Source organism: Stigmatopora argus, chromosome 11 (genome assembly GCF_051989625.1).
Source record: "Stigmatopora argus isolate UIUO_Sarg chromosome 11, RoL_Sarg_1.0, whole genome shotgun sequence".
Taxonomy (NCBI): domain Eukaryota; kingdom Metazoa; phylum Chordata; class Actinopteri; order Syngnathiformes; family Syngnathidae; genus Stigmatopora; species Stigmatopora argus.
The window spans coordinates 9,034,573-9,058,030 of record NC_135397.1 but is presented as its reverse complement, the minus strand read 5'-3'; the positions used below and the strand labels follow the sequence as shown (position 1 = coordinate 9,058,030).

Sequence of the window (23,458 nt, the reverse complement as noted above, 5' to 3'; positions counted from 1 at the left end):
GTCAATGGCTCCACCTTTAATTTCATGCTGCACAAAAAGAGAAAGGACGCAGGACAAAGAAAGGGAGATTGATGAACATTCTGGCTCTCTGCAACTCTAGCAAAAACATCCAGGAGGTGCTGATTCAAAACACTTTATAGTGAGAGGCAAGCAAAGCCTAATAAAATCTATCCATGTAGCGACAGATCATGCCGATTAAAACAGCCCCACGCCATGTCATGGGGACAATAGATCAAGTCAGCAATTAACCTTCCTGCCAGGAACTATCAATCCATAAATTGGTGAAGGCTAGCCAGCGGCACAAATTCTCAACAGATATTAAATTTACATTCTATTAAATCTAATTAGGAGGGATTTCTTTTATATACTGGGTGTCTAGGCATTGAGCCTTGAGCTCGTCAACAATGCAGTTAATTCATGACTACGGGTTACCTCAAAGACATGCACACATATGCGCAGTAATCTCAAGAATACGTGAACTTCCAATTCTGTTTATTTATAACATTTATGCATGAATAGGAAGGATATAAGTTGGCTGTTGACAACAGCTGCTATTAAAAAAAAGATGATCATGGGTAGGTACATTTGTTTTAACTTGTTCCTCAGTTCTAAATACTTGTTTAATTGTGTGATTAAACCTTTATATATACAATTTACTAGTTAGATTATTTTATGCATATTTCTTGCATAATTAAATTTATACATTCGTAATATGTTAGTAAAAACGAATATAATCAAATTAAAAGGGATAAAAACAGAAACACTTGTTATGGCCCCCCAAGATCATTGTAGTAAAGTTGTTAAATAAATAAAATAACATTAATAACAAATACAAATTTCTTGTTGTTATTTTTTTTAAATGGTTTAATTAAATGAAGTTTTATTTTGTATTAAAGCCATTTTTTTAAATAAATAAAATATGTAGGATAATATTTACTGTTTTACACTTATATATATAAAAAAGGTAGGAAAACAAACAACTAATTTAAGACTTTTTAAAAATACATACATCTCAACGAAAGCTGTCACCTCATCAACAATAATTGACATCCAAGAATTTGAACTGGGTGTCTTAATGGCTTGTCTGCTCTTCGCCATCAATAGTAGCCAATGAAATAAATGTGTGCCTTATAAAGGGCTGAGGTTAAGAAGAAACCACGGAAGACACATCAACAAGTCCGAATCATCTCAAATCGTTCGAAACCCTCTCTTTGGTTTCATCAGCACTGATGCAAAGCATGATCAAGCCAAAGCATAAGCAAAACCCATGGGACAAGCAGGTCGGTGGGGACTGGACGGCCTCCAGGCCGCTCAGCCCTAACATTAGTCTCCACGTGGCTGTGTCCTTTGTCTGCCAGTCAAAGGACCGCTGAATGGAGGTCAATTGAAACCAATTCCCTCTGTCGGCCACAATTAATAGGGTTGCCCATGCTAGAGAGAAGGGGGGCCTCTGGTTACTGATCCTGCCGAACAAGCATGCCAGGAATTTGCCACCTGGAATTTACCCTGTGACAATAACATGCCCGCCGCTTCTTTACAAATCTGCCTTCTTTTCTGTACACACTGTCTCATGGTGGTACATGGTCAAATCAGCCAAATTGAGACAGGCATGATGAGGACCAGAAGTTGTAGAGTCTGATGTTGGATAGAATCAGTGATTGTGGGGCCTGATGTTTCAAACCAGTTATCCGACAAATCAGAAACCCTAACCTCTTTAATTTGGAATTTATAACCCCCTAAAATATTCATCCCTTAGCACAACCGTTTTCTATTGATGCAGAGAGTGGTTATATAAAGACAGTAAACGAGACAGTGAGAAAGAGAAGCAGCCTGTGTGTGCCTTCAGATAAGCATGGGCTATCGATCCAGTCCAACACTTTGTTGGATGTGCACTAATTGTCCAGTTGACATTAATTGTCATTAGAGGCCCTAAAACGGCGTACTTGCCGTGAGTTACATCGTGTGTCATGGTTCCAACCCATTTGTTTATTGGTGGCAACACAGCTCTCTCAGTCGCTAATATGCAGGGCACTGTAAAATTGGACAAGTTGACCCCCGCTTTGGACGGGTTTATTTGAAGCAGAGAAGCTTCTTTAATGGCAGCTAGATGACATCATCAGCCTTTTCTTGGGTTACCACAAAATGGTCAGCGTGTTTGAAGAACACTCATTAAGATGCAGAGAAATTATCTCTGTGTTTGTGCGTGTGTTTGTCCACAGCTCTACTTCCTAAACCTCAAAAGCCCCCCCTGGATTGATGCCACTCCCATTCTTAAGTGGGTGTATCAGTCAGATTCATTTGGCTTTAACAAATTAGTTTGGATGAGTTTGTGTGTATTCACCCTAGATGTGAATGTGTATGTGAATGGGGGGCAAGGTGCATATGAAAGGAGCAGTGTAGAAGGGAGGGGGCAGAGATGGACACACTGATGCAAGCCTTACACATCCCTGGAAAAGGGGTCATGACCCTGAGCACACTCAAACAGCATGTCAGTGTGGTAGAGACAAGTGGTGGCTTCGTGCTTACCTACCACAGAGCAGAAAGGACGAGAGACGCAACATGAAAAGAGAGTTATCTAGATTAGGTACACGGGTTAATCACAGATGATAATTCACACACTGGAAGAATATCTTCTATGATATTCAACATGGATTTAAAAAAAGCTTTCTTGCAAATGAAAAACTTAAAAATGACGTATTTGTAGCTGTAGACATGTTCAGTCACATTAAAAATGGTTTTACAGTTAATTATGACTAAATGCAGAAAATAACACACCGTTTTATACCATTAATGTAACTATATTTTTGTAAATGAAGAAAAATTACTAATATTATGAATAACATTGTTTTTATCATTAGTAATAGTTTTGTTATAATCATTGTGATTTTACAATAGGTTATAATGAAACAGGATTCCTCATCAATAATAATATTTTTTATCTACATGCTACAGTACATATCTATCACTATGGCAAAATAAATGTGCACCAGGTGACAGTTCATTGCAATCATTGACTTTCTCAACAGCTCCACTGTTCGTATAATCTACTGTTGAGAATTCTTGATTTGGATATATTATCTCCAAAGAAACACATGCACATGATCTGCAAGCTAATGTAACTTCATTACAGAACCTAAATCAAATGTACTGCACAAACTTTGAGGCTGTCACTGCCTCTGATGGACTGTGAAGCAAAAACATCTGACTAACAGTGTTGCCTTACTTTATCTTGTTCATATTTCACAGGTCTGCCAAAAAGTAATGAGCCCTATTCAGTCTAACAGACTTACAGATCAGCATTTACTCTGAAATATCCACCGTGTTTAGTTAAAATACTTGCTTAAAGATCAAGCGTTAAAACTTTTTGCTCCGACATGGCCACTTCCTCTCAGCCACTTAGGAAGAACGTCATCATCGACTGTCCATGAGAAGCAAAGAGCTGCGACTAAATTCCTGGTGATGGGCCTGGAATGTATTTGCTAGGGTTTCACTGTATATGCAACTTTTGGTTGCCCACTTTCTGCAGTAAACTACAGTGGTCCTAGTGGCTTAAGGACCACTTGCACATGGGCTCTTCATGTGTGCCTCACAAAGTTAAGTCCTTCTTAAGCCAATTGAAGAAAACCCCTCCATTCCGAAAGCTTCCCCTCCTCTTTTCTCTCATGAATGGGCTCCTGGTTGAAATGAAAAACGCCCACACCTTGAACAGGGCCACTGATTCGAAAGCCATTGTTGTGAAGTGGAGGGAGAGGATGGAGCAACAAGCATCTCTTCAGCTCGGTTATCAACGAACACCCATAGTCTCCAGTGTGCCTTTATGACTTCTGATACCAAGACAGACCCCCGCCCCACCATCACATGCCGAATGACTGCACTACCTTGCTCTTGCTGGCCTCATTTGCACCAAGAGAAGGACAGTGCATGGGGAGGAAGGGGCAGAGAAAGAGCAGTGAATGGTGGCATAACATAACAATGCACTTGGAGGCACAGTGAGCAAACACAGCTGGTCCATCCACAGTGAAACCTTTAATGAGTCATAATGGTAAAGACAGTCCTTCGAAACCACTTTTACTCCTGTTTACTGCCATGTTTTTCCTAAACTCACACTTGGACTGTGTATCAAAATTAGTTTGATAATATGCTACAATGCTTATAGTAAGAATATTTGACAGGTTTATATTTCACACACCACACTGACCTAACCCTAACAACACCATACAAAAATCTCACTGGGACACCATAACAAAAACCAAAGGGGTGCACTCACCTCAATAACCTGTTTGAAGTCCAACCTGAAGTTAAAATCCCCGAAGATGAAATATGGAACGTTTTCAAACCGCTGGTCCGTGATCCTGCAAAATATTACAATTAAAAAAGCATTTAAAAAAAAAAAGGATTTGACCTGAATGCACTGTGCACATGATTAAATATGTACTTTGATAAACAAACACACACAACTTTTAACTACTCATAGGTCAAACAATATTATATATATATATTGGGTTAAAAAATAGTTTGACCTTTGAGTAGTTAAATAATGAAGGTCACAGCACCACCTTGTGGTCTGATAATTCTGATGAAACAGTCTATATAAAGACATGGTAAATTTTGTATAATAGCATAAAATATTCCACGCATTAAAAATATATGGGCCAAAGAAGCAATGTAATAATTCTATCCAAAGTATATTTGTTGCACTTAAATTGCCATGCAAATACTGCGAATTGTCTCTTAAGACTTCAACCCCAAAGAAAATAATATTCACTGAATAATACATTCAAGCATTTTTTTATTGATTCATTTTCAAAACTGCTTATCCTCACAAGGGACTTGGGGGTGATGGAGCTTATCACAGTTAACTACAGGCACCAGGCAGGGGACGCCCTGAACCAGTAGCCAGCCAATCACAGACATTCAAGCATTTAAAATACATTTTCACTGACATCTCAAAAAACTAAATGAAGTAACCTATAAATCATGGTTAGTCCAGCAATTAGGAGAAATCAGGGAACGCTGAGTGTGACATAAAATCCAAATTTTATAAATAATCATGTGATTTATAAAGTGCAGTGGTGTTGCTATGGCTTGAAAAGATTACATAATAAAGTTGAGTTACGCTGCTATAAATGCAACAGGGGAAGAGTTCCCATGGCCATATTGTCCTTAAACATATTCCAGTGGTAAAGGGAAGTAAACATAATCCCAATACAAACATTTACCAGTACTTCTCATGTCCCCACAATTTAATAAGGGGATCTTGATCACTTCCCTTGCTTTTGAAGTAAGCTTCCTTTGATCTAAATTAGAGAGCACTGACTAAACTGTACGATACACCTTGGCGCTACCTTTGACTCAAACACTGCGTTGTTAGCAATATAAGGATTATTATTATCTTTGTAGATGTACTCTAAGTTAGTTTCCGCCGAGTCATCACATGAAAAAGTATGAACATAATAAGCAGCACGATTGACGTGACATTGAGATTTTTTGCTTAGAAAAAATAAATACATCACTAAACGCATTATTTTTGTTTTAACCACCGTAAATAATAACACCACTGTTTTTATGTTTATCATGCTATGAAAGCATACAATAGTGTAGTACGAAAAACCCTGTTTGTCTTGATGTTTTGTGTCGCCCAAACCTAATTTTCTCAGCGAATAGAGGAGTTCTGGACAAACTTCCCGATGATATCCCGGTTGTTTCACAAAAGAATGGGAAATGGTAGAATAAACCATTTTTTCTCACTTTGAAAACTGTGCAATGGGTAATTTGAAAATGAATGTCTCCCATTGTCTCAGAGAGTCTTTCAAGACTACATTCTGCAGCTACATCGCACTAAAAGCCATGTCTAAATACCCAAAGCTTGGTTGTTTTGTCTGCCGTTCTGAGGTATCAAGAACAGGTCAGAAGGTAACATTCTGTTTACACGATCATTTCCTAAAGCACTCATGCTGACCCGCTGGTGTGAAAGTTGACTTTTTTCCCCCTCTGCCTTTGTGTGTAGAACGAAGAATTGCAACATTAGCTACAGCTACTGGGTGTGAAAAGGCTTTGAGAGTGGGGGGTCCAAGGAAAGCCTTCAACCCCCGCTGGCTGACCCTCACCCTTGGCCAGGGCCCCCATTAGCCTCGTCATCACAGTTCATTCAGGCAAACTGTAACAGTGTCACTGACATTCTACGACAAAGGCTCACTCCTTTACACAGTCTATAAACATGCTTTCTCCTGGCCAATTCATCGTGCAGTGACACTCCTAAAAGAGCCTCTTCTCACTGAGGTTTGGGCTGGGCCCTTCATAAGGCCTTCCTTGGAGCCACACAAAGACAGGGGTCAGACGCTAATTTATAATATGGCCCACCAACTCTGCTCCCAGGCTCCTTAAACCACTACTATTCTCTTGCCCTGCATCTAAATTGCGCTGAGACAAACACTTTAAAAAACTATAAGAAGGCCGTGGTGAAGAAATGAAAGATGCCCAACACAGGTAACCAAGAGTTACAAGCACACAATTCTTTTTCTCGCTGTCCCACTCTGGTCAGTCAGTATTCCTCAATCCGCTCCTGGAGAATTAAATACCGTGATTGACAGCTAAACTGGCATGTAATAGACAGCCTGTATGGGATTAAGAGGGTGAAACTGGGGGCCATGTCATGATTATATTGACAAGATGACTTACCATAATTTGGCCAGGCAAATTTAACTTTGCACACAATGGTTGGTTGGTGTGCGGTCATCCATTGTAAGTAAATGTGGAGAATTTGGTAGAATGTTAACATTGTGAAGAATGTGCTTGGTGACATCTTTCTGAATGGGTCAGGGGTGGCCCTGACAGGCCCTTTGACACTGAAGAGAAGGCCATCCCTGCGTCCCATGTTCGCACCACACAACGCCCACTCCGCAAATAACGCTCTGCATTGAGAGAGGGTTTTGTGTGTGACGGTCAATCTGAGGTTGAGAAATGAATCAATTAAAGCAATATCAACAAATTAAAGATGCGCGGAGATAGCTATAAACACAGCGGGAAACCACGGATGGGAGAGTTTGACAGGAGGTGTAAGAAACTAATGTGCTGTGAGCAAGTATGCATTGATATTGCTCAAATTCTGTGAAGTCTTGGTTTTAGTAGGACCTGTTGAGATTAAATCAACAGTCCCTCAGATGGTTGCAGCCAGGCACTGTACTTCTTTTTGTCTTATTTTCAGCAATTTCAAACACTTCCATGTAAGGGATCGAACCGTTTAAATCTTTGGCTGCCATTGACGGCAAAAGATTTAAGCTAACAAACTGCAAAAAGCCATAGACAGGCTGACATATAGCATTGTTTCACTCCGTGATAACCAGGTGAGCAACACATATTTGAACATAATGTTGGAGCAATAAAGGTAGATAGGCCACTTATCTCAACAACTAATGTCTGAATAATTTTGACTGTAAGAGCTGGCTGTGTTAACTCATTGGTTGCTTGTCTTCAGCCAATAGACAATTTCAGCAGCAAAAGGGTGGACTGGAGAATCACAGGGAGATACTTTATGAATCTCTATAAAGACCAGGAAGGAATGGCGATAGACTGGGGGGAAATGATCGTCAGCAGCCCTCCCAGTCAAACTGGATTGGACATCTATGCCCGTGAAACAGGATTACTCATTGCAATCCTTGACAATTAAAATGGAACTGACGACCATCCGTCAATGGTAGTGAAAAAGTTCATTAATTTGCAATCGAATAATGAAGGGAGCGGATTGGTGTCTACAGTGATATCGACACGGCATTGGTCTGTAATGTTGAAAAGGGAACTGAACCGAAAGACAAACGGTCCCTCCACGTTACCTGCATCACCCACAGTCACAAGCGTTGGGTCGAGACCAAAAATACAGAGCTGTAGGGTGCCAAGATTCTCTTTTAGCAATGCTTTGGAAAGCTCTGCTGTCTGGGAGTGGGCTCAGAATAGAGCTGCAAGAGGAGCCAAATGATGTATGGTTTAAGATGTCTCGTCGAATCTCTCTCAGAGGTAAAGGATGTATCTGATCAGATTTATGATAGTGCCCCCTACCAACTAATATTCAATTTTAAAGGCTAACTAAAAATCACTATGCAAGCTATGTCTTTGAAAAAGTAATTGACATTTTATTTCATGCAGTTATTGATGACAAATGAGAAATTTATGATGTAAATATACAGCTGTATAATAAAATTATAATCGTGCTTTGATTTGTCAATCAGGCAAATGACTCAAATTGAACGTATTTGCACATTTATTTAAAATAGATAGGTGAACACCCCCACACGTTCGTCATTATAATAAATTCATCCTGGATTTATAGAGGATCTCCCTGTGATTCTCCAGTCCACCCTTTTGCTGCTGAAATTGTCTATTGGCTGAAGACTAGCCGGCCTCTCTATGTTCTTTCACCCTGTTGTTCTGGGAAAAGCCGAAAGGGAAACATTTAGGTTGTAGGGCTCTTTGAGACGCTCTGACAGTTGACTGATGACCGTCCATAAAATGACAAAGCAACGCTGTGTGGTAGCCAGTGTGGCCCACTGCCTCCCCATGGGAAACTAATTGCTTTGAATTGTTAAAGGCAACATTATTTTTCTGCCAATCACTGCATTTCAATGGTCCGAAAATGAGCATGAAACAAGCCTTTTCAGGGAACAAAAACGGTAAATGTCCCCAATGTTGATCAAATTAACTTCAGGACTGTGACAATGGACTATATTTGTGTGAAAATAATGGCGTGCCACCAAAGGATCTTTTATGCTCGGATTTCACAGTTGTAATGTAAAACTGTTCTCAGCTCAATGAATAAGGCAGAGCACACTGAATAAGAGTGGAAAAAAGAAACAAACTTCTATACATGAGAGGGATTTTAGTTGGAAATAATTTTTTTTTTAAAAAGCAAATTTTTATCTGACCCTATGAACACTGCATCATTTGAACAAATAATATTTGGTCTACTATTCTAAAATCAGAACCCCCAAACCACTGTCTTTAAAATATTTGAAGTGGGCAAATACTTTGATTTCACGCAAATTGTGAGCACTGAAAAATGGGGAGAAATTTTTTCTGCTTTTCATTTGCATCTACTGGTCGTGAGAAGAGCTTTGCAAAACTCATGGAAGTGGCTCAAAAGGCAACACGATCTACAGAGCTGTGTGTTTTTAATATGTTTCCCCATTGAGGCCTGGCTGGCAAAATGCTGTTCCTTCTCAGCATTGTTCCCCTGAGGCCTTGTACCACTTGGAGATAAACACCGTTTAGCAGTTAAAAGAGGCACAGAGGAAAAGGCTTATCAGATCAGTTCTCAATGGGCTGTAAGCTGCATTATACAGCCTGGGCCCCAGATAAGGTGTTAGCTGAGGGTTGGTGCCCAGTAGCACAGATCTGTCCTCTGTATGTTAGACTCCTGTAATGACCACTCATGGAGCTCAGCTGGTGGGGTCTTGAGCAGCCCCCTTTTCCTCCTCTCCAATGAGAGATTTGAGCTCTGAGAGGGAAGAGAGAGGAAAGGAAGGGGGGATTGGCTTTAGATTCCCCCCTGTCCCTTTTCCTGCTCTACTTTCTGGGGGTAGGGAGTCACATTTAGGACAATAGTGAAAAAGATGGTTCCCAACCAGCCACTGAATGGGAACACTGTTGGTGGTAGGACTTCATTCAAAGCCCAGCCCAGGCACATTGTCCTCCCAGATCAGCGGAGGATAATGGAGTTTGCTGGTGGCTGCCAAAAGGTTAGCAGTCCCTGTGAAAGGACCGACCCATTATTTATTGCCCTTTACAGAGCCCAAGGACCCTTTTTGTGCTCCTCCTCCCGGCCTCCTGCACTGCCAGCTTTTTCTCACTCCGTGCTCCGGATCTGCGCACGACAGGTTGCCCCAATGTGAGCAAGTGAGGCACAGGACCCTCAACCAGCTACCCTGGGATGCCTGGCTGTCAGGGACATGCAAAACTACCCCTTCGTTCCTTCGCACCATTTACCCCTGATATGACCCATGAGTAACAGCAAGGTTGAACGAGAGGATTTTAAAAGCAGGGAGCGTGGAAAATGCCACCCAGCCAAGTGAATTTTCATTCAGTGCCTTCCACCACCTAACTATAAATCTGACACTCAACTATTTACATGTACTATTTACAAGCTGACAGTAGAGGGAAAGACAGCTGTAAAACCATAATAAAAGTGGAGGATTCAATCAAAATAGAATCTTCATCATGCCAGTAAATCCAGTTAAGTAAGGGAATAATAAAAAAATGCAGGAAAACATCCTTGTCCATTAAAAGGTAGGCCATTCTTTCATCAAAGAAAGAATGATGTCAATAAAATCTGTCTCATAATTCAACTATGTCACGCATGTACGTACGGTTATTCAAAGTGGAGGAGAAATCAGGATATGCTGTGCATTTTGATCCCATTTATATGAGAAGAAAACTACCAGGTAGAGAGTGGACAGCAGCCACACAGTGCACTCAATTATTAAACCATGCTATGAACATAAGTATGCTTGCCTAGTGATGTCTGTCTGAGAAAAAGAATATGAAAAATGGCATGAAGTTAGGGTCACCCATGTAAAAGTGTACCTGTCTAAAACGTAGCTGAGCGCCTTCTGTCGGGTTCTAGAATAGACGGAAGGGCTCTTCTCCCAGGCCACCAGATTGGAAGCATCGTGGAAGAGATGGATGTTTACCAGGTCAAAACAACTGGGAATCAAGGAGGAAAAACAAGATTTGAGAGAACGTTGAATGATTATAACAAACATAACCTGATATCTAGATGTTTTTGCTTGGTGGATGACTTACCATATTTCCTAAACTATGAGTGGTAATATTTTTTTATAGTTCCGCTGGGTCTGCGGCGTATAATCAGGTGCGACTTATATATGAAACACACACTTGAACAGAGAGCGGGTCAAAGCATGTTCCTTACCTAAAGATGTGTCTTGTCATGTTATTTAGAGTAATAAAAGCTGAATATCTATATAATATTCACAATAAAATAAAATTCCCTCGAAAATGCACCATTTTTTTCCTCTTCATGTTTCATTTCTTGGTCGGTGTGACAAATATGTTATAGTTATTAATGGTTATTTGTAGACCTAATTGTAATGCCTGTTATTTCCTAATGAAAGATTTTGGAGGGAAATGCTTGGTGGTTCAATAAATGTTGTGAATTGGATTGTGATCAACCTTAAATATTCCGCTAAAGTAGCCCAACACCTTTTTACAGAAAGAATCTTCATCAATAGAGGTGCAAATAACGGGGCTAATCGGCTTTCATTCACTTTGTCATGTCAAGATAGCAATAGCTCAATGCACAATGATGAATGTATCCCTTCTGATGGTATCAATCTACCGTGTTTGTTTGCATTAAAGACTTCCTTAACTCTTGGGCTTTCCTCGGCAGAGGTACCCTAAACAAAATGATGTATGCATGTCCTCCTCTATCTTCATCTATCACTTAACCAGTCACTCTCTCCTTCTCCATGCTGCTCTTGTCAAACATCATGTCCCTATTAAATGCATACTGTTTCAACTCTTTAGTTCTCATGTCATACCTCTATTAGATTACCACTCAACCCGACCCGCCCTTCCACCCACTGTCCTCTGCTCTCACAAACTTGAAGCTGGCATTTGCATTCCTCCCACATAGGTTCAATTGCATGTAATGTTTTGTGTCATCTGTCATATGCAACTCCTTGACTAACATGATTATGTCTAATCAAATCCCCAGAGAGGATACAGCTATGTAACTAACTCTTGCCTGTGCTGTCAAACACAGCTTTCCTTTGTAGAAAGCCAAACATGACCACAGTATTTGAATCATCAGCTTTGTTCGCAATGAAAGACTTGTAATCACTCAGGGATAAACAATGATGTGATGCATTGTTGGAGAGATTTATGCAAAAAAAAAGGTTTACCAGTCAGGTAGGGCCCATCGGGTTCGGATGAATCCTTTCCTGGACCACTTGCACTGCAGAGAACAACACAATTAACTCATTCGCTGCCACTGACAGTGATTGACATCATATCCATATGAAATGTGATGGCTGTCATTTGGGTGATCATGTTTCAGTGCTATTAATGCCGATAGACATCCAATCCAATTTGACTAAAGGACGTAACCTTGAGCAACACCGAAAAAAAATCGTGTATCGCTTCAAGATACACCATCTTGGTTTTGTTGTACTTATTTACACTTGTTGTAATGACAATAAAATGATCCATTAACCGCCAAATATTCATTCATTCTGCTTACCCTCACAGGGACCACAGGGGCGCTGGAGCCTATCCCAGCCAACTATGAGCCATAGGCAGATTAAATAGAAATCAATTATTAAGTTAAAACGCAATTCTAGAAAAAAAATTGGTCAAGATAAATGCCAAATTATATTTGTAAAATTAAAAAAGCATAATGCTTTGGTTAAATTTAAAATAGAAACACGTTTTCGATTCACATTTCAACCACAATGCACTAAAACATTTTTTTTAAATAGGAGTACATTGATCTATGAAAGAGAGGAAAAAGTTCTATTCGGTGTTTGGACATCTGGTATACAACAGCTGTTTGATCAGGTCCCGCCAGTCTTAAGTTAATTATCCAATCACAAGTCCAAAGATGTTTCTAAAACACCACATGATTCACCATGAAGCTGGTTATTAAATGAGGGACAAATTGATGCTGTGAGTCTTCTAGTTCTTGAATGGATAAATAAGTCTCTTCTCCGCATCCTCTGGTTTACTGTGCAACTCTCTCTGATACTCCTAATGGGGAGTTAATTGTAGTGATGAATAAACTAATTATGGGCCAGGTCACATAATTACAAATTGACTAATTTCATTCAGGAAAAAAAAATTCACATTAAAGGGGTAAGAGGTATTTGATTGCACCTCATATCCTTCAATCTGCATTAGGACAAGATTAACTGTATCAAATTGAATTACATTAGCATACTTGAATGAATCCATACGGCCTTAAAAGGATGTATGGGCCATATTATGAGTTGCTGTCCAAATACTGTATTGTGATGTTAAAAGCAGTGAATGGAATTGGATGTAGTATGTAATTATTACTTTGCACTTGAAAATACTATATATATATATATATATATATATATATATATATATATATATATATATATGAATATATATATATATATGCATATATATGTATGCATATATATATTGTATTTTCAAGTGCAAAGTAATAATTACATACTACATCATACACATAAATATATACATGTATATATGAATATATATATATATATATATATATATATATATATATATATATACATACATATATATGCATATATATATATATATATATATATATATATATATACATACATATATATGCATATATATATATACACACACACATAGATATAATGGTTATTTATAATGACTAACCAAAAATGACATGTATATTTAAAGACAAAACAAAACAATTGACAATAAAACCCTCTCAGCAACATTTGGCAAAATGCACGGCACTGCGTATGTTTTTAATACGGACCCATTCAGGTAAAGTTGTGGAAAGAAAGTGAGTGGCTGCTAGGATGACGATGGACAAGATGAAAAGTGATGCAGGGGTGGTCGTGCTCAGCGCCCATACAAGCACTGACTGCAGCCAGAGAGGTTTAATCTCGATTTAATTTAAAGAGCCATTAACTGCAATCACAACATTAAAATCAATCACTTCCCTGACACCTGGCCCCAGATTGCCCCATTTGCTCTACGTATGACTGATCGGCCCGCTGCTTCATCGCTTGCTTATAAACACCGACACACATGCGCACAAACACACACATTCTGCTATTTCTTTTCAACCCAATATAGGGAGTTTTTGTTTCTAGCAGGATTCCAGTTAATATGATAATCTCGTGAGATCAATCATAGTCAAGAGGAGAAAAGTGTAGCTCTATATTGCAATACCATCATATTTGGTTGCTGACATTGAAGATGATGTGAAAAAAACGGACAAAATATTAATTTTCACGATATTGAGTCATTTTGTTAAAACAGACATATTTGGATTAAGCGGATAAGTGACATGTAATCATATCATAAATCAGATTTAGTGGCTGTGAAGAGTCACTGGGCAGAGATGAGGGTGGGAGTCAAAGGCGAATGGTAAAAGGTCAGAAGGCTCGAGGTGACATTGGCTGACCCACCACAGGTCAGTGATGGCGTCTCTGCCCATGACAGTGATGAACGGTGGCTACACCATGGGTCACATCCAGGGGAGCGACTAATACGTACACGGGCTGACTGAAAACACACATACGCGTCCCTATGCACACGCCCAAGAAACAGTCTAAATAATAAAAACAAGATGGAAAAAAGAATACCTTATTTGGTTACCAACATCGCCAACTTCTAACATTTCACCTGACGTGACATAATTTTAAATTTGTAAGTTGTGTGTTTACGTATGTTTTGTTTTAGTGGAGAACCACATGGAGAAAGTTTAGAGGAGTGACTTGTGTTCCTTAGTCATAGCGAGCTACACAGAGGGCTGTCAAGTTACATTAAATCAATTCATTGCTTTTATGGACACACTTATGATGTGGACAACAAATACAAAACTCTTATGGGAGTTGATGTACTGCCTCTCAGGGATTTCCCTCCTTTTCATCTTGTTTTGTTCCTGTGTAAAACAATCAATAGCAAGGGCGCATTAAAGGTTTTGGTCGTATACTTTATTTATATTGGTCTATGACAAATACTTATGACGCAATGGTTTGTAGAGCCCTCTAGTATTGCAGCAACCAAATAAAGAGATTAATGCTCGGTGGGGGTGAACAGATTGTTAGAACACCAAATCCATTATGGCAGCGTTCAAAAGATATTCGGAACTTCCGTCTTCATGAATATTTGATCATTAATCTCGCATTATACGTCGACAAATTATAATAAATGGCCATGACTGTGAATTGGAAATGTAATTCATTTATAGGATGTTAAATTATAATTAATTGTAGACAGAGAAGACAACAGACCAAATTTGTACGTGTTTTTTTCTTCTGCATTAATCACGAGTACTTGTTGCATGGAGAATACTATAAAAGTCACTAAAATCATTGGTCCTTTCACAAAATATAGTGGCGGCACATTTTCGAACTAATTATAATGGAACAGTATGAATTCATGGGTATGCCATTTCCATTAGAAAATCAGTTTTGAGACTTCGATGCAAGTGGTATTTGGAAATTTAAAAGTGTTCACTTGTAATTGTAGCTATTTCTACAATTTTTGTAAAGTTGGACATTTTTAATTTTTAACCCTTCATAAGGTACTCATGCAACGCATTTGCTGCCATTGATGATTATATAAAACCTCGTGGGGATAAGCGGTGTGGAAATTGAACAAATGAGTATTACTAAAAAGAGTCAGCCTAAAAAAAGGAAACTATTCATTTCCTATGGGTATTTTTTGCGGTTAGTAGCACAAAAAAAAGTTATATTGAAAACACTCATAGACGAAAGCAGACATTGAGAATGCAGTTATGAAAGACATATGGGCACACACACACACACACACACACACACACACACACACACACACACACACACCTATAATACCTGCTGACGTCATCACCATCCAGTCCATTCACATTTTATGAATAAGGGCATATATGAGGTAAAACATTTCAAGAGACAATTCGCCCGCTATCACTCCATAACTTTCTGCAGCAGAGTTCTTCTGACTCATAAAAAATACTTTATAAATTATAAAATATCTAATCTAACCTAATAAAACATTGAAGTGAACTTTATGAGCACATTGAGAAAGCTACAGCCAGTGTCCCCTAGGCGTGTGGGAGACGTCGCTTTCCTAACCTGTTTCTCTCCAATTTCATGATAAGGCTGAGACAGTGTGACCCGAACAAGCTGAGATTCTAGCAACTGGTTTGGGACTGCGTGTGGCACACTGTTGGGTCCAAGATCCCCATGTAATAGGATTCCTCCAAGCCTCAGATGGATGGCAAATGTAGGCAGTTTCATCTACTAAAAGAGGGCATAAATCATAGGCGGAGGAAGCAGGGATGAGGCAGGGGTTATCACCAGTCTGCCTCTCTCATGAGAGCTTTGCATTAAAGCATTAGTGAAATTAATTCATCTTTCATAAGAGGTTTGAGCAGTATCTGTGATCTATGATAACAACCAATTTCTCACTATGGAGGGCCGGAGGAGGAGGGAGACAGGGGAAAAAATATTCAGCCCATTTAAAAAGAGCAGATTTGTGTAGTCTATCAGGGTCGCTAACATTATCTGGAGTGCCGCTCTCTGGAGCATCATCCCAGATTCATATCCCAGTCAGGAAAGGGACATAAATCACAGGGAAAAACTTTTCTCAACCACCACCACCCTCATCCACTGCTCTTTTCTTCCTGCATTACCCCTCAAAATGCCCAGTGCCATCGTTGTGTTTTTTTCCCCGCTTGTCCTGATAAGCACAGAATGATGCTTTGACATAATCGTTGCGAATGGATTTGCACCGCACTCCGGGCAAAAACATGATTTCCTGCTGAACCTGGATACAGTTTGTGAGAGACATGGAAATTGGGGGAAGAGTGCAGGGAAGGCTGATTCCATCTGTTTTGCATATATGTGCGGAGGCGGCCGTTGGAGCATGGTTGACTGATGAGTAGGGAGTGCGGGAATGACACACGGGCAGCCGTGCTCTTCATGACTACATCAGCACAGCAATGCTTCGTGCTCACCCTCCCTATGATGGTGCAAAGGACCATGCAGGGGGGGTGAAGGCACCAGAATGAGCTTAGAATTATTCCTCAGGAAACAATGAGCGGTTTCTGTTTTGTAAATTGAATTTAAAAGACAATAAAGTATTCCAATTCATTCGTGGTTGTTCCAAAGATTAAAAAAAAGAATCCGTTCTGTTCTTTCAAAGCAATTCAAATGTTCTGAGAGACGGGACACATAATGCTGATCACAGAACTCACCTCAGGAAAGTAGTCTTGTGGAAACTTCTCCTTCTCCAGAGATGGTGTACTTTCTAGTGTCTCGGAGCAGGTCTCCTTCCCAACCACCTTCCTGAATTTCTTGGCTGATTCAGGGAATGTAAAATGAAAATATCTTACAAATAAATATTGATTTTTCCAAGACCCAACAAAGTGATTAATAATCAAAAAAGGCATCAAAGCATTACTTTAAGGAAAAACCTTGTACAGTCAACTGCACCATCTACTGGCCAGAAACTAAACACTGACATGACTTTGAAGCAAACAGTCATAGATGATTTGTGCAGGCGTGTATGTATTGAAGAAAATATACAATGCTCTCTTTTTGAATGAAGACATGAAAATTATAAAAGTAATAAAAAAGATTTGCATGTGAGGAAAAAAGTAAGAGATCGATGAATCAATTATTGAATAGCAATTAATTGCAACCTTTTGTGCATCCATTTTTTTAAATCATGCATCAAAACATGATTCAAAATCTAAATATGATTCAAATCGTTACTTTGGTTTATAGATACAACCCTGAATATGGACTCAAAACAATCACACTCCATCTTCTAGTTCTAAGCCCTTAGAAATAAGCTTTTGCCTTTCCAATAAAATAATAAGAGCTAGCTACTTACAATTTGAAAACAAATTAAAAGAAAGTTTCATCATTAGATGAGATTCATTTTTAATCGGCTTTCAGAAAGATTTAAACCACCGCAACGTTGTCACAGGCATTTTATACAAGTTTCCCTAATGGTTGTTAGATTGTATATACATGCACATAGTATATACGTGCATGCATACTGTCATTATTTACAGTAAATGCATAATGCAGACTTGCGAAGCATGTATTTCTGTAAAAAAAATCACGTAAATTCTCAGATAAAACGTTAAATCATGGAGTATGACATGATTATTGAAGAGTATAAAACTGTGGTCTCTTCGCTAAAGAAGCTCTCCCCTGCTGTCGCACTGTCCTTCACTGAGGTAACGGGTGCTAATGCTGACTTGGTTGTAATAGGAAGCTAGGCTGCTCCACATCTATATCCTTTCTTTAATTAGCGTGGCCACGGGACCCTGGGGCACTCTGACACCGCAGGCTGATGAGACCGCCGTAACTGTCCAATAACCCGCCGAATACCATTACTGCAGGCCCGAAATCTTATGAATTAAATCCTAATATTAACAAGCATTACCAGTCGCTCCCGCTCTTTTTACATTATCCTCAAAGACAATCTCAGCTCGTTGGTTTTGATTGAGACGGGAATAGCCTGTAAATGAGGGTAGGAGGAGGGTTTCATTTCTAGTCTCATGCTTTGATGAATCGGAGTCACTCACCTTTGAAATCAAACTGCTGGATGTTTTTCAAAGACTCGTGAATGAAGTAGAAACTTCCGAGAGCCTGCAAGAAAAAGAGGAATAGGCTTTAGAATTTGTTTGTATCATGCATTCTGTGTAATTCTGTGTTCGTTCAGCATGTGTTTGATCACAACCAAGTCTCCAGTTCCCAAGAAACATCTTTTGTGGAAAGTCTTCACGAGTGTTTATCACGCTATCACGCACTTTAAATTTCTGCTTAATTCGGGGTTGAATTGGTAACATACCCACAGTACAGTAAACAGCCCAGTCTGTGTATTCACCATACTCATGTCGTCAAATGTGGCGACTCATCAATTTTAGCTAACTAAAAGACGCATTCAGCCAAACCTTTGAATGGGTAAAGATCCACTTCAATAGGCTTAAAATCGAAATTTTCTCTGTGAACAAACGGAAAACTTTCCCAGGAAAAAGTGAGTCGCACAGATGGGGATTTGATGCGGTTCACAGTCCACTACACTGCTTTTTGCTGGCCCTATTTACATTGAGGGCAACTGAAGGCAAAGCTCAAGCTCAATCCGCTATATCTTTGAGATGGCAGACTTCTAGCTCGGGATAATTCTCAGTCTTTTTATTCCCTTTGGCCAAATGCTTGTGAGGAACTTTTTCAATGAAGAAGAGTATTAATGGAAACAAGTGGGTAACGCAAGTAGTTAATGGCTAAAACCAGAAAGTAAAGGATATATATACTACACTGAAGTCAAGGAGAGGAAAGTAGGGGGGGTTGTCGTGGCGATAAGTGATGAAGTGAGGATTTGTGAGCTCGATCAGATGAAGGAGACAAGGCATGGGTTTAGCCTTCGTGTACTTTCCGGTTGAGGCCTAGAGAAAATGTCTTTCTCCGACAGGATGCGAGACAGTTTGGGCCCAGCCTGCATTATTTATGAGTGCTGGCACATCTTGAGATTAAACATTTGCTGATTTGTCAAAAGCACAAACATGAGCTCCTGCTCATCTCCTTGACATATAAGTTCAGTCATGGGGAAAAAAAACACCGTTGCACATTTAATTGATGAGGGGAGCGGCTGGTGACCCGTGCGCTCCCCAACTTCCTCATTGCAATGGAGGACGGAGAAAAAAAGGGGACGGATAGAAGAGGGGGATCGGGAAAAAGAGGGAGTAGCATTGGGCAAAGGCAATGCTCAAGGTCGCATCTTCCCACTTTTTCCGGGCTTCCAAGAAATCCCACCTCCACTGCTCAATTGTCTTTGGGTTTTCTTTCTTTTTACCAACAGTAAATCTTATATGCATTCATTGATAAAAACGGCTTACAATCCTTTCCAATGCAGTTTGTGTATAAATTTTCTAACTGAAAAAGATATGTGTTTTGAGCCAAATAGTTTGTGGCGTATTCCTATGTAAACATTCATCATTAAATCAAAAGATAAAAAGAGTTACTTAAGTTAAAATGTAATGTGTCTGGGGCTAACAATTGGTATATAACAGTACCACTAATCGTCTCGGCATGCAATTCAGTGACTGTAATATTTTTCAGTTGTATTCAACTGAATTCATCTATGGTTGATTGGTATGTACGTGTATGTTGCATATGTTTAAAATACCCCAAATGACATTTTCCTATGTATAATCTTCAAACTTGAATTAAAAATATATATTTCTTGTAGTAGTTCATCTTAAATCCCTGAGTCTTTTTTATATTTATTATATTTAAGTGATATGTCTTTTTAATGACAGCAAACACTGGCTTGTTGCTTTTAATATAGTAGTATCATATTTTTCCAAATTGTTATTCTTGTAATAGCATGCCTTGATTTCCATTTTTTAGTCTACCGCATAACATTATGACTTTATTCATGTAAATACATTGTGTTTCCTTCCATTTCCTTCTACACTCCGATTATTTGTTTTAGGTTGTAGTTAAAAAGTAGGCAAAAAAGTTTTTGATCCCCTTCTAGCGTTAGTATTGTTAATGTAGACAATCTCTTTATTTAAATCTCTACAAATTTCTACAAAAACACTATTCTAACAAAAGCACGAGGAAATTCTACTCAAAGTAAAAGTACATGAAACATTTGTATCTTAGCTTTACTGCTAGCCTATTCTTCTCCATGAATAAGACATTTGGGATGGACAAAAATGAATGGAAATATCCTTTACTAGTTTTTTGTACACTACTTAACCCTCAACCGTCATAAATATCCAATTTAAAATTTATAAAAGCAAATGTCTTCTATGCTCCCTCTTATCTGCCTCACTGCATGACTCTTCATGAAGAAACTATTATATTAACAGGCCACAATTAATCCATTTGTCTCCTAACATGACAGGCCCCAAATATTCATTAGGGCTGGGCTGCGCTGACAGGCCATGCTTATCATTTAGCAGGAGCTTTACAATGGCCTGTGTCAAACGTATGTTTGTCACGTCTCACTTTATTGATTAGCTGCCAGACCCCCAAGAAATAATTAAAAATATAGTTTACATATTTATAAACCCCGTTGCCACAGCGGCTACTTAATTCCCCATTAGTAAAATGCAGTCTATTAGTCGTGTGCTGCTGGAGAGCTAAGGGGAAATGAGTAATCATTATAATTGCAGACAGAAAGACAATAACTGCGCCATAAAATCTCTGATTTTATGGCTTGTTCTGCCAATGCTATCTCTTATCATGACTTGTATTGCCAATGCCACTCAAAGATAAGGGAATATTGGCTCTGCTCTGCTCTGCTCTCCTTTCTGCGTGTGTGTTCATGCAAGTGTGCAGTTGACATTTCTAATACCCCAGCAGATAAGGGCTGAACAAGTCCCAATAGACTGGCTAGAAGAAAATAAAGACTTGAGTACTGCAGTACATAGTCTGCATACTTTGCTCCCGTGAATGCTTTATCGATACCGAGGGCTGTGAGAATTAGTTCTGGCCAATGGATAGAGGCTGGTTTTCTGTGACCTCTGAATAGATTTCCTGCATTAAGCGTGAAAAATGGGCCATAAAGCAAACATAAAAGTAATCATTTTTCTTCAAGGTCTCACCTCCAATCTGGGCAAAGGGAAAGCCAGCAGTCCCAAGAGAGGTGCCATATACACACTCTAGTGTCATCAGAATGTCACTGTACAGCTTCTTGGAGTAATATTCTGCTGTCCCACTGCCACTAACAAAGTGTGGCAGGTCCAGTGGGGTTTTAATAGGGAAAAAATGGCTAAAAGCTGTGGCTTGAACATAAGCAAAGAAACGCTTATCCATGTGCTTTTGGACATGCATACTGGGGTAATTGATAATGGTGGCATTTAAATATATAGATCTGCAATCCAAACACAAAATACTGCTACAGCAAATCTTTCAGCAAAGACAATGAAAATACAGTAATACCTCAACATACAAGTGCCCCGACATACGAGGAATTTGAGATACGAGTAAAATTCTGAGCAAATATTTACCTTGAGATATGAGACAAATTTTGAGATACGAGCATTCGAGACAGCCGCATCTCCCTCGTGCAAAGATATCTACGAGCAATGGGCGGACCGTTTTTTGTGGGGGGTTTTGCATTAGTCAGTGCAGAATTAAGGAAAACACAATGGGTCCAAAGCAAGCCGGTGCAATGAAGAGTTGTGCGAAGAAAAGGCGTATGATGACAATATTAAGCAGGAAATAATAAAAAAACATGAGTAGTGTAAGCGTGACTCAGCTGGCTTGCTAATACGTCTGCCGTTGTATTGAATGATGCCTAATTTTATTATTAAACATCATAACCACTAGTTATTTTTTACTCTGTTAGTAGATGGTAAATTACAACCAATAAAAATATGTTTTTCCATTGTAATATCCTGTTTTTGTGTGTTTTTTTTCAGAGGGTGGGAACGAATTAATTTGTATTTACTTCATTTCTATGGGAAACGTTGATTTGAGATACGAGTAAATCGACATACGCGCTCAGTCCCAGAACGCATTGAGCTCGTATCTCAAGGTATGACAGTATTTTTAACAATCTGGAGTCAAACCAATAAAATAAAATAAAAGTTGAAGGGTAAAAGTTTGAACCTAAATATAATGACCATTAACAACTGAAAGCAATCATCTATTTCAAATTAATTGATTGGCTGCTATTGATAGAGTTCAGAGTTCACTTTTGGCCACTTACAAATCTCAAACTAACTAAACAATCTACTGTTCTACCGGCTTAAATGTTCAAAAATGATGTTAACTCATTTTCTGACATTGACTACAATAAGATATCCAATCCGCTTTGACTGGGAAACGGATTAGACGTCTATCGCTGTCAACGGCACTGACAGATGATCATCCAATGTGTTTGAAGTCTATGGCTGTCAATGGGAGTGAATGAGTTCATACAAAAGCTCTTGGGCTAAACAAGTACCTTCACAGAAGACCTTTTGAACGAAAAACAGCCTGTTTATCATCCACGGCACAAAAGTTAGCCGCCTCATTGGAGACGGTGTGTGTTTTCAGCGTAGTGATAGAGATAAAGCGGTCTTGGTATTTTCTAGTGCTGCAGAGTACACTGGCCACCCCCAATCTGCCATATGTGTTTGCCAAGGCTCTCTCCCTCAGCCATTGATTGAGTATTCACAGTATTGAGCCACAATGTCTATTATTCATTGGCTGCCTGGAAGGCCTGACTGGATACACAAAAAAACTCTCATTAAAACTACTTCTATCACTTCCTGAAATTTGAAGGAGGCCCAAGTATTGGAACCATCTGTCATGTTCTGAATAAGGCCTTTCCGGAGTGTTTGCTAGGAGGCACAAGTATGGGATGTAAATTGTTGAATGCTTTAAATTAATTAAAAGATAATTCGCATAACTTAATCTTAAAGTGATCATTGAAAAAGACGTATATAAGCTCATCTTCAAAACGCCCAGAAAAGTCTCTATTTTGACTGACAGAACCTTACTTTGACTCTGTGAGCCCTCCAATATTCTCACAAAATTTCAAAGATGCAATGTTAGAAGTTACCATTGTTTACATGGATAAACACAATTTCAAGAAAACAAATGCTCACAGAATACATTTCAAACAGCCAAACACACACATGGTACATCATTTTAAAAATAGTTGCAAATTGTGACATTTACAATAGTGTAATCTACGCTCATACAAACAAAGAAGGCCGCAATGGCTGAATTTACCAAAC

At 39.1% G+C, this 23,458-nt stretch overlaps 1 protein-coding gene across 3 annotated transcripts in view; it reads right to left on the bottom strand.

Moving 5' to 3' along the window:
• inpp5a (inositol polyphosphate-5-phosphatase A) overlaps window positions 1-23,458 on the bottom strand; it is an 83,046-nt gene that overhangs the window by 29,236 nt on the left and 30,352 nt on the right. For all 3 annotated transcript variants that reach the window (XM_077613469.1, XM_077613467.1, XM_077613468.1), the window contains 5 exons: window positions 18,305-18,368; window positions 16,961-17,064; window positions 11,910-11,962; window positions 10,573-10,692; window positions 4,268-4,352 (listed from right to left, as the gene is read on the bottom strand). In XM_077613469.1, coding sequence (XP_077469595.1) covers window positions 4,268-4,352; window positions 10,573-10,692; window positions 11,910-11,962; window positions 16,961-17,064; window positions 18,305-18,368 — 426 coding nt within the window. The remainder of the gene's footprint in view (window positions 1-4,267; window positions 4,353-10,572; window positions 10,693-11,909; window positions 11,963-16,960; window positions 17,065-18,304; window positions 18,369-23,458) is intronic.